The sequence below is a fragment of the Lepidochelys kempii genome, chromosome 23 (genome assembly GCF_965140285.1).
Source record: "Lepidochelys kempii isolate rLepKem1 chromosome 23, rLepKem1.hap1, whole genome shotgun sequence".
Classification (NCBI taxonomy): Eukaryota; Metazoa; Chordata; order Testudines; family Cheloniidae; genus Lepidochelys; species Lepidochelys kempii.
Window position 1 is genome coordinate 4,241,123 of NC_136402.1, and position 11,845 is coordinate 4,252,967.

Consider the following 11,845-nt stretch of genomic DNA (forward strand, 5'->3'; position numbering starts at 1 on the left):
CAGCGGGAGCATTTGACTCTCACCTTGTGTGGGTGTAAACGCCGACACATGGGAGCATCTCGCTTTGGGACTCTGTAGGGAGGTCAATGGCCCTCTGCTGAACCCATCAGCTCTGCTCCACTCCCGTAGCACACACGTAAAGTCCCATCCCCAGCTGGTGTAGATCTGCAGTGCTCCATTGAAGTCCTGAATTGGGCTCAGTGTAAATCCTGGGACAGGATTCACATGGGAAGGCAGGAATGACAGAACAAGGAGCAGTGGTCTCAAGTTGCAGTGGGGGAGGGCTAGGTTGGATATTAGGAAACACTATTTCTCTAGGAGGGTGGGGAAGCACTGGAATGGGTTCCCTAGGGAGGTGGTGGAATCTCCATCCTTAGAGGTTTTTAAGGCTGGCTTGACAAAGCCCTGGCTGGGATGATTTAGTTGGGGTTGGTCCTGCTTTGAGCAGGGGGTTGGACTAGATACCTCCTGAGGTCCCTTCCAACCCTGATCTTCTATGATTCTCTGAATCAGAGAGTCACTTCTTTGGTTGTGCCTAAGACCCAACATCTGGACGGGGTGCAACCAGCCCCCGTAAACCGGCACGTTTACGAACCAAGGTGCGCAGGGCCGGGGTCTCCGCCAAACAAAGACCCCCTCACCCCACGCTTGGGCTGGATTCCTTGGCCAGGGTGGTGTGGGAGGGGGCGGGGCAAGGGCCTGTTGACTGCCAGCCGGTTACCGTCTGCCCTAATTGTTTGTCCCCCCGCTCTTGTTCATTTCTAGGTTTAAGAGTGGCCCCCTGACCTCGGACCTGTGGCTCCGTCGTCCCCCCCCCCGGCCCGCCCCGCTAAAGAATGTTTACAGAGATGCCTCCTCGGACGCCTGGATCAGCAGCGGACGACGTACTGTTATTTTTTAATCTATAGATGATAAATATCGACTCCTGTTTGTTTTCTAAAGAGAAAAATATTTAATATTTATTCTTGCTGCTATGTGAGTTGGGGGGTGGGAGGGGACCAAAGGAACGGAGGAAGGTTGGGAAGGTGGAAAGTTGGCTGTGGGGGGGTGCGGATGTCTCTTTTGGCAGGGGGGAGGTTGTTTTGGGGGGGAAGCTGGAGAGTAGAGGGAGGGGGGATGTTGCACTGGAGATGCATCAGGAAGACGGTAGAGCAGTAGTCAGAAAAGGCCGGTCCTTTTCCAGCAGGGGGCTGCCAGGAATGGATTCTTGTTCCTTTTGCCCTGGCTTTTTAATTATGATTATTAATTATTATTATTATTATTTTAATGCTGTGGTTTTGTCTCAGACTGCTTCCCTGTCGAGCTGAAGGAAGGAAGCCCCGCCCCTTGCCACTTGGCCAATCAGAGCGGTGGATGGGGATAAGCCCCTCCCCCATGCAAGGGGCGGGGCCACGCGCTGAGACCACATGGCTGCAAGCTCTCGACGCCCTTTATGTGCCAGAGATGGGTTGGAAGGGAGGCGGTTAGACGGGACGCTCCACTAATGGATTCTTTTGCTTTCAGGAACCAATGGCGCGAGGGGATAGGAACGACTCTTTAAAGTGTTACAAAGGTGGGGGGTGGGGGGGGAGAAAAATCTTTAATGATTTTTTTTATTATTATTATTATTATTTGAAAACTGCATTTGTTTTAATTTAAAACAAAAGAAGTGCCGTGTACAAAAAGCTTTTTGGAGATACTCTATATACATATTTAAATTGTATATATTGTATATTTATAAGAAGTGTCCTGTACATATATCCCTGTCTGTTTCCCGGATTTTTTTTTCCTTTTACATTTTTTGTATGTCCCCATTTTCTCTCAAAAGAAATATATAAAATATCTATTTTGCTCAGTGAAAAAAAAACAGTTTGATGCTTTGTTTTTCTGACGGATCTGCTTTGGTTTACTTTACCGCTGCTAGTAGGTTGAGTGGCCAATTCTGCTGTTATTTACACCACAGTAAGTTGGCTTGATCACAGGCTGCGAACACTTACAAGGGGAGAAGAGATTTGATACTAGAAGGTCCTTTAATCTTGCAAACAAGAGGCAGTGTAAGATCCAGTGGCTGGGAGTTGAGGCTAGACAAATGGAAACTGGAAACACGGCACAAATTTTGAGATAGGAGGAGGAGGAGATTAAGCCTTTAATCAACTGATCCAGGGAGGGGGTGGATTCTTCATCAGCTGGAGTCTTCCCATCAGCATTCAGTGTCTGTTTAGAAAAGATCTGTTCTAGCTCGACCACAAGATATGGGCTGGAAGCAGGAATCACGGGCTGGGGAATATCCAGCCTGTGTTATGCAGGAAGCTAGACTAGATAATCACAGTGATCCCTTTTGGCCTTAAGAGAATCTATGAATCTATCTGTGGAATCTATTGGAGGTTGTTGGAACTTCCCTATCAAGAGAAATTGAAAAGATGGGGACTGTTTAGAGAGGAGATCTATAACAGAGGGACATGGGAGGCAGCGTGTCCTAGTGGATACAGCACTGGAACTTGGGGCACTGGGTTCTATTCCTGGCTCAGCTGCCAGGTGACCTTGGACAAGTGACTTTGCCCCTCTGTGCCTCAGTTTCCCCATCTGTAAATAGGGATAATGATACTGCCCTCCTTTCTAAAGCGCTTTGAGATTTACTGAGGAAGAGTGACGGATTATGATGTTAAAGCCACAGAACACCGTGACTGGATTAGGAAGGTAGACACAGTGTTTTCGTTCACCCTTTTCCATGACTCAGGAACAAGGGGCTGTTCAGTGAAATGGAGAGGCAACCGATTTAAAACCGACAAAAGGATTTGGCCTGTGGAACTCACTGCCACATGATATTAATGATCCCAAGAGTTTAGCAGGGTTCAAACCAGGATCTGAGGTTTATGTGAATAATGGGAATAGCCAGTTATGTTAGGAAGGATTAAAACACAGACCTATGTGCTCATGCTTCAGGGCAAAATACAACCCAGTAATTGGTTGGGAGCAATCCTCTCTGGGCAGATTGTCTCTTTGTTGTCCACTGGGGTGTGTCTTGCACCTTCTTCTGAAGCAGCGGGGACTGGCCACTCTGGAGACCGGATACCAGGGTTGATGGGCCCCTGGTCTCAGAACTATAACTCTCTGTGGAGTTAGTCTGTGTTTGCCTCACTGTAACTGAAAGCAGGGAAACGCGCAGCACCTCTCAGCAATATACCCTGGGGCTCTTGGCAACCTCCAAAGCATCCGGGGATGCGCTGGAGGGGGCCACGTGGTGGGATTCCAGCATCCGCTCTGGGGAGAGGCTGCTGTGCGAGGGACAGGACGATTACTGCCATCGGCCACCTAGGGCAGATGGGGCTCCCAGAGGCGTTGACAGCCCCGCTAGGTGCATCTGGGCACAGCCCTGAGATGGGGCCTTGCCCTCCAATCTTGGTCCCCCCACATCGGTGCCTTGTTAAGGGATTGGCACCACCTTTAGGCCCAGTCCTTGCCAGGCCAGCCCCCGTGCCCATGACACAGTGCCTTCCATTCCAATGGCACTGCCCTTCCGCCCAGCTGGGATGGGGGTCTGAGTCAAACAACCAGGCCTGCTGCCTCCCCACCACACGCTGTGGGTTTAGCGCCGGGGAAAGGGCAGCCCCAGAGCGGGTACTACCTGGGGCGGCGGCAGGGCAGTCTTCCCTGCATCATACCCACATACCATCTTCCCCGCCAATTCCCCCACTCTGGAGGGGGGCAGCTCAGTCACTGGTCTCGTCACCGACCGGGCGCCATGGCTGCTGCAGCTGCCTTTTGCTAGAGGATGGAGGTGTTTTGGGGGCAGAGGGGCACGCGTGGCTTTGTTTGGGGGGTTGATCCCACGCAAGGGGTGGGGCAGGGCTCGCCCGCAGGATCCCGGCGCCCTGGGGAAGCCGCAGACAAACAAGGCGCACAAAATGAGGCTCGTTTTGGTTTTTTGGTTTTTTGCAGCCGGTTCATGGATTTCCGCCCATTGTCCACATCAGTTTCAGCCTGGCGCGGAGCCACCCTGCAGCAGGTACATTGCAAGAGGCGCCCAGGGCAAAGCTGCACCAGCCCCACTTCAAAGCTGCTTCCCACCCCCCATCCCGCTCCCGGCTCTCTTCAACGGCCGCCTTGGGGGGGGGGGGGCAGGCAAAGCTGGGAGTCTGTTGGGGTCTGCACGGCTCAGTGCTGCAACGCGAGCCCAGCAAGGCGCTGTTGGGCGTGGGGTTAGCTCTGGGTGGTCTGCGCTTGGAGTCAGTTCTGGCCCCAGCGCGGTAGGGGGCGCTCTCCCTGCACAGTCAGTGCTGAGTCCCTAGACCTGCTGTGGCACTAGGGGGCGCTGTGCTGCAGGAAGTGGGCGCTTAATATGGGACGCTATCCCCTGGCAGTCAGGGCTGACCCCCATGTCCCAGTGTGGCACTAGGGGGCGCTATGTTGCAGGGAGCCAATGGGGGCTCAATAGGGGGTGCTCTCCCCTTGCAGGCAGAGCTGACCCCAGTGCAGTGCTAGGGGGCGCTGTGCTGCAGGGGGCAGGGTGGGGGCTCAGTGCGGGAGGGGCTGGCCCCTTGCAGTGAGAGCTGACCCCTGCCAACACCCAGATGGTGAAAAATTCATGCTACTCTCTAGCCCATCCCTGTAATGAGTTGCAGGGGGTCTCAGTGTGGTTCCCGGGGCCAGCTTCCCCCTTTGGCAAAACAGAGACACCCAGCCCCTCCACCGGCCACCAGCCGGGTGGGGGGCAGCTCGTGTATTTGTGGGAACTTGCCTAAACTGGAACTTCAATCTCAGGGCAGGGGTGCATGCGGGAGGGGCCGGGGGGCTCAGCCTGGCCCCTCTGCCCAGGTCTAACATCCGTGCAAAAAGGCATTTGATGGAAAAGCAACTACCCCAGTGTGAGCATCGCGGCTTCAGTGGGTTTCTCCAGCTGTGCCCTTGTGTCTCCCCCCCACCCCCCCACACATCCGCCTGTGTTTATTTGTGTGAAGGTGACGGTCACACACACACACACGACCCCGCATTCCCAGCTCCACTTTCCCACAGTCAGGCCCCGAAAACAGGAAAGCCGCCGGGGGCCGCAGAACAAAAGTCAGGGCAGAGACCTTGGGGCGCGGTCAGGAAAAAACAGGCCCCCAGGGCCAGGGGGAGCCACCCGGTTCTGCCAGGAGTGGCCCTTTCTCAGGGCAGGTGTCCCGGGAGTCTGGCAGGGTGCTCTGTGCACACGGTCGGCCAGCCAGATTCATGCGCTCAGGATCAGCCTGGTGTCCCCAGGGGGCCAGCATCCCCCCAGTGCCATGGGGGTCCAGACCCCAAGGGGAAAGTGCTGGGAAACCCCCCCCACCCCAGTGTGGTGGGGGCATGGCTAGGGCTATGGAGCCAGTATTCCCCAGTGCCTTGGGGCACGGCCCACGGTGGGTGCTGGGATCCCCCAGTGCCACGAGGAAGCAGCCCAGAGGTCAGGGGCTGGGACCCGCCAGGGCCACGGGGAGAGGCCCAAAGGTCGGGCTGAGACCCCCACCCCCAGTGCTACGGGGAGAGGCCCAGAGGTCAGGGGCTGGGACCCTCCAGGGCCATGGGGAGAGGCCCAGCTGCCGTCGCTCGAGGCCTCGGTGCCCGGGGACAAGAACTCGGGCCGTCGGTGCTGACAAATGCCAGGCCCAGTGCCAAGGGCTGGCGGCTCTTAGGCCCATCCCTCGGGAAGGCAGGGAACAGCCCCAGCGGGTCTGGGCTCCCTTTGGAACCTCAGGCAGGGCAATCCTGGCCTGGCCCCGATCCTGCGGCCCAGCTCTGGCTGAGGCCTCTTTGGCTCAGACCCCAGGAGTCCTGGGACTGCTGCCTGGCCCCCAACGTCTCTCTCAGCACCCCCCGCCGGGGGGGACCTCGCACTGACCTCCTCTGGTGGCGCGGGGGGGGCCGGAGGGGAGGTGGCGGAAGCGGCTACGTGACCCTTCGCAAACACCCACGGCCGTCCTGGAGCAGGCTCGGGAAGCCAGGCCGCGGGGACAAGGAAGAGAAGCTGCTTCCTCCTGCCTGCGTGATCTTCAGAGCACCTGCCAAGTGGTGAGCGTGCGGGGGGGGGCTAGGAGCCAGGACTCCTGGGGTCTGTCCCTAGCTCTGGGATGGGAGTGAATCCAGTGGTTAGAGCAGAGGTGGGGTAGGAATTAGGGTGCTTATTAATTAATTAATTAACGCATCAAGCCTGCCCCTCTGTTCTGAGCCCCACTCTAACCCCGGCTTAGAGTGTAGTGATCTCACGGGCCAGGGGGAAATGGAAAGGGGGGGGGGTGGCATTTGACCTGCTTAGCCTGGTGCTGCTTAAGACACAACCCTGCCCATGACTTGCTGGGCTCCATAATGCAGGGAAACCGAGGCCCGGTGGGAACCAGGCAGCTGGTGGGAATATTCCTTTGATCTTGGCCGGTGGAAGGGTAATGAGTCCGCCAGGTGAGGGTGGGAGGGAAGGTGCTTGTTCATCAGATGATTGCAGGGCTGGGGTCTTTCTTCTCCCCCCGCCTCCCCGCTGTGGGAAAGTCACTGAGCTCCTGCTGGCCTTTGAAGCTATGGAGCTGGGGCAGAGGCAAATGGGAATCCCTTCTGGCTGGGGTGGGGCGGGGGGGGCAGACATACTACTATGAAACAATGCAGAAGACCTGCCAGGACACCCAGCTCAGGGAAGGGTGTGGTGTCTAGTGGTTAAAACAGGGAGGGCTGGGAGTCAGGACTCCTGGGTTCTACCCCAGCTCTGGGAAGGGAGTGGGGTCTGGTGGTTAGAGCAGGAGTAGTGACGGTGAGGCTGATGTACTCTGCCCAGCTCTGGGGCTGGCACTGGTGATGCCCAGACTTTCCTGGTCCCTTCCTTCAATTTCCATGCAGCATAATTGCCCCTGACCCCCTTGATCCTCTTGTTTAGGTTTCCTACCTCCCCCGGCTCCTCCCCATGGAGCCAGCTCTCCTCACCTCCCTGACCCCATACAGCCCAGTGTTAATGAGGAAACCATGGGGAAGCTGCAGCTGATTCTGGCCCCCAGGGCAGCACTTTACAGCCAGCAGCTGTCAACACATGGCTAAGATGCTACCCCACAGCAGATCTAGGGTCAGTCCAGCGTAGGGCCACAGGGGGTGGCGGGCAGGGATGAGAACCGGGCCTCACTTGGGGATGGCTGTGCTCTGCTGCTTAGAGGTGGGGGCTGAGCTAGGATGCCTGGGTTCTATTCCTCGTGGTTTGAGCAGCAGGGTTCTGGAATGCAGGACTCCTGGGTTCGATCCCAGCTCTGGGAGGGGCGTGGGGTCTAGTGGTTAGATAAATTGAGTGTCAGGACTCCTGGGTTCTATTGCCAGGTCTGGAGGGGGAGAGAGTGTGTGTGTTCAACACGCCTGTCTGCTGCATGGCCTCAGAACTGTTCCACTGTGTGTCATAGACCCCCACACTGCACTACTTGAGATCAGGCAGTGGCAGGTTTGGGAGGAGAAAGAGGCTGAATTCTGCTCCCCTGGCTGTCGCCGTGAGTCGGGGTTACGGGCGGGGGATGGGTTTCCTCCCAGGGCACCGATCCAGGTGCAAGTGACCGAACCAAACCGCTCGTGCATCGAGACGTGTAAACTTCCTGGCCTTCAGCCTGCCCAGCAAAACAGGATGCAGGAGGGAGCGATAACAACCAGGGGGGCGTGGGGGGGAGAGATGGGGCACCCTCTAGCGCTGCCTTCGCCTGGGGGGTCTGCCCCCGGACACAGCTGGGGGCGGGGGCTGAGCTGACAGCAAAATCTGTCGTTAACGTAGAGTTAAGGGGGCCCGGCAATTGTTCGGGCCCTTCCAGCGTGGCGCATTCTGCAAAGCTCAGAGCCACGGGAAACGCCCCCTCCCCGACCTTAACTCTGCCCCCCTGGAGCCGGCAGTCGCCGCCGGGACTCCGCGACCTGAACTCCCACCGCCTGCGCTCTTAGGTGGAGCTGGGCTGCCTGGCGGAGGACTGCGGGGGCGGCTTGGAAGCACCGTGCTGGTGAGCTGGGGCCAGGTGCTCTTAGCACGGCGCTTCTCTGCCGTCGATCTCCCCAGGCCCCAGAGAGCTTCCGGCCTCACCGCCAGGCCGCTGTGGATCACGGGCCTGCTTGGGCCCCCTTCGAAAGCCTGACCCAAGCGCAAGAGCAGCTTGTCGATTTCAGACCCAAAGTGGAAGGCTCCGGAGAACGTCCACACCACCCGCCGTGGCAGAACTGTGAGCCAGCCCCTATAAACCCCGGGGGCACCGGGCGGCCCCGGCGTGCCAAGACCCGGCTGGCAGCACCCCGGCTCCGTGGCCGCAGATTGGAGTTGCAGGAAGCTGACGGCGCAACCCCGGCCTGTTGCGACCCCTGCTTTGGGGTCGGGCTCTGTTCTCCGGCTCGGATTCCTGGCTTGACCCCCTGGCTCTTGGCTCCTGATCCCTGTCCCTGGTTAGACTCCTGGTTTCCGGCTTCAGCTCACACCTCAGGCCTGATGCCTGTTCCTGCCTGCTAGGCCACGCTGCCCACGTCCTGGTCGTGACAACATTCCCCCCACCCTTGGGCCAACCCTGCCAGTGCCACCTTGTTCTCAAGGCTCGGCCTGGGGGGGGTCCCCATGCCCGCAATCCATCGCTGGCCACCTCCCGCCCATGGGGTTGGCGTGGCCCACAGCTGCGCTGTGTGCATACAGCAGCCTCCGCCGGGCCGCCCCCATGCGGGTAAGAGGAGGTGGTCAGACCCCCCAAGGGGGTCGGGTTGTTCTCAGCCCCCCAGCCCAGACCTGACACGTGGGGTCGGGTTGTAGGGCTCTGCTGCGGATTCCCTGCCCATCACCGTGGGGCCCTCCCCAGCCGCAGGCAGCAGAGCTGGGGAGTTGGGGGTAGCAGGAGGGGACATAGATCCTCCCTTTTCAATACCCATCAATTTCATGCCGGGGAAAGTGACCGATGTGCCCTGCCGGGGGACTGGGCTCCATCGGGCGTCCCCAGAGTGGGCACGGCCAGGGAGGGTTACCCGCCACCCAAATCCATCCACCTCCCAAGCGACTCATCCCTGCCCCCTGCTGGTCAGCAGTCGCTCAGGGCTTCAGGGGCTCTGCTCGGCTTGGTGTCCGGTTCCCCCTCGCCCTGCGCAGCAACCTACCCAGACTCTGGGCATCCCCCCTGGAGCGGGACACAGATACGGGCATGAAACAGTGCTGACGTGTTGCCAGCCCAGGATTCCTGGGTCCTCTCCCCAGCTCTGGGAGGAGCGGGGTATCTAGTGGTTAGCGCGGGGTGGGGGCTGGAAGTCAGGACTCCTGGGTTCTATTCCTGGCACAGGGGGGAGAGTGGGATCTAGTGGTTAGAGGGGGGGCACCTGGGTGTCAGGACTCCTAGGTTGAGAAGCTCAACCCTTAAATACAGCGCCCCCAATCCCACAGCCCCATCGAGGCTCTAGGAAGCAGCATGGGGGGGGGTCTCCGTGGCCCATTCAGTTCTCTGCCAGCGATGGGGTGGCCACTGCCAGTCCGGGCCAGCGGTGATGGATGGCTGTGCGCTGGGAGCATATGGGGCTGGGCTGAGACCTGCCCAACTCGTTGCATGCATGGCCAGTCAGGGGCCCCCGTTGGCAACAGGGCCCACCTCCCATTAACAAACCGGCCACTTCCCAGGCTCCTTTGCGAGCGAGCCTCGAAAGTCCTTTCCAGGAAGGCGGCCTCCCTCCCTCACTTCCGCCTTCGGGGCCCCCCAGCTACCGGGGACCCCCTTAGCTTGGCCTGGCTCAGCTCTGCATGAAGGGGCAGATAACCAGCGTCATCCAGACCCTAGTCACTCATCCAGCCTTGGTGCGAAAATGAGCTGCTGTCCCTTTAAGACAACCCCCCCTTCCCCCCTCCCAGCAAAGGCAATCAGCTGTTCAGGCTAATTAAAGGCAGGTGCAAAGGGGTGTTGGGTGCATAGAAGGGGAGAGTCTTAGAGATGGTTTAAGGGGAGGTGGCTGGCCAGCCCCCCCTCTATGTTGGTTTAAAGGGGGGGGCACTGGTGATGGGAGGGGACTGGAGGAGGGGGTTTCCAGGCCCCTACAGGTATCTTGGGCTGCAAGATGCTTGCTCCTTTTGAGCATCCCCCAACACACACACACACCCCTAAGGAGCTGGATGCCCCATCTGCCTGGCTCTCTGCACCCCCTTGGAGCTGGGGGGGCGCAGGGAATTCCTCCCCCGCCCCGCCCAAGGAGACTCATCCGGCTCGCCTGTCCTGACACAGCTGGCCAGGACTGGGGGCAGCTGTGCAGAAGCGGCTCTGCCTCTCAGGCCTGCATCCTGCTGATGCCCTTGGGTGTAGCCTTGCCCCCCCCCCTGCCCCCAGAGACCCTTCCCGAGCCTTGGCATGAGCAACTCCCGCAAACAGGAGTCGGGATGGGGAGAGGAAGGGCGGATTTTCTCAGGGAGTGGGACACAGGGGCCTTTCCCCTCTAGGGGCCGCAGGCTATGATCTGGCCCCACAGCAGGCGAGTGGCTGGCTCAAGGGGGCAGAGAATGGGATTTGGGGCTTCCCCCTGGGGGGTGCTAGCTCTGAGCCAGCCCAAGGCAGGGAGACTAGCTGTGTGAGGGAGGGATATGGGGCCTTTCCCCTCTGTGACCCCCAAGGGGCCAGAGCTGCACCCTAGATCCTGAGACGGGGCTGTCTGGTTCAGGCCAGGGCCTGCTGGGGGTCAGGCCTCCCCTAAATCTAGTCGACTCCTGCAGTCCGGCAGCGCCCTCTGGCGGCAGGTTGCTGGTAAGGCTGCTCTGAGCTCCTCTCCAGGTGACTTTGGGGGTGACCCCGAGCAGGGACAAATGCCACTAGCTTTGCCCCTAGTGCTGGGGAGCAGAGGATGGTGTGAGGAGAGACACAGAAGTGGGGGGGCAGCTGCAATAGAAAGGAAAGGGAAACTGAGGCTCCACAGCTCCCAGCTATCAACGGCTCAGCTGAGCCTGTGGCCAGCTAGTTTGGCGTCTTGTCTCCAGCCATGGGCCACGCCTGATGCATCGGACTTTATCCTGAAGCAGCGTTGCCTAGTGGGTGGAGCACTCCCCCAGCCCGCGGGAGGCGTGGGTTCTATTCCTGGCTCGGAACCAACAGAGGGGTAAGGGATAGCTCAGTGGTTTGAGCTATTGGCCTGCTAAAGCGAGGGTTGTGAGTTCAATCCTTGAGGGGCCCATTTAGGGATCTGGGGCAAAAATTGGGGATTGATCCTGCTTTGAGCAGGGGGTCGGACAAGATGCCCTCCTGAGGTCCCTTCCAACCCTGAGATTCTATGATTCTAAGTCACTGCCCTGCCCTGTGCCTCAGTTTCCGCATCATACCGTATTACCCATGATAATTGCTCCACCTGGAACCCCAGAGCTGACCCTGTGTCCGGGCATCGCCTGATCTGTTCCACCCTATACAGCAGGGATGGGCAAACTACGGGCTGGGGGCCGCATCTGGCCCTCCAGACATTTTAATCTGACCCTCGAGCTTCCGCCAGGGAGTGGGGTCAGGGGCTCCCTCCTTGGTAAAGCCCATTGAGCTCTGCAGCTGAAAAGCGCTGGATAAAGGCAGCGGGTTGTTGTGGTAGCAGATGCACAGAGTCCGCGGCCCGAGGGAACCCCTTGGGGTCATCGAGTCTGACCTCCTGTGTAACTCAGGCCGCAGACCATGGAATGACCAGCCTGTTGTTCCAGCCAGGCTGGGTCCCAGCAGATCTGACCACCAGGGCTCTGGGCCCAGCCTTCTGCAGGTCCCAGCCAGCCCTTTGGTCCGTAAGAAGCTGGGCCAACCCTCGCAATAGCAAGTGTGTGGTGCTACCCGGGGCTAACCTTCCTGACCCTACCTGCATGCCCTGATGCCTGCGCATGGATGCCCCCTTGAGGTGAACGTGTGTGTGTTGTTACGGTCCTGCTCTTACC

General features: G+C 59.0%; 1 protein-coding gene across 1 annotated transcript in view; it reads left to right on the plus strand.

The window, feature by feature from the left end:
* The window catches only part of DLL3 (delta like canonical Notch ligand 3), a 258,608-nt gene extending 257,606 nt beyond the window's left edge, over nt 1-1,002 (plus strand). Inside the window, exon 9 of the mRNA XM_073321919.1 lies at nt 766-1,002. Coding sequence (XP_073178020.1) covers nt 766-771 — 6 coding nt within the window. The 3' untranslated portion in view covers nt 772-1,002. The remainder of the gene's footprint in view (nt 1-765) is intronic.
* Nucleotides 1,003-11,845: the final 10,843 nt, after the last annotated feature.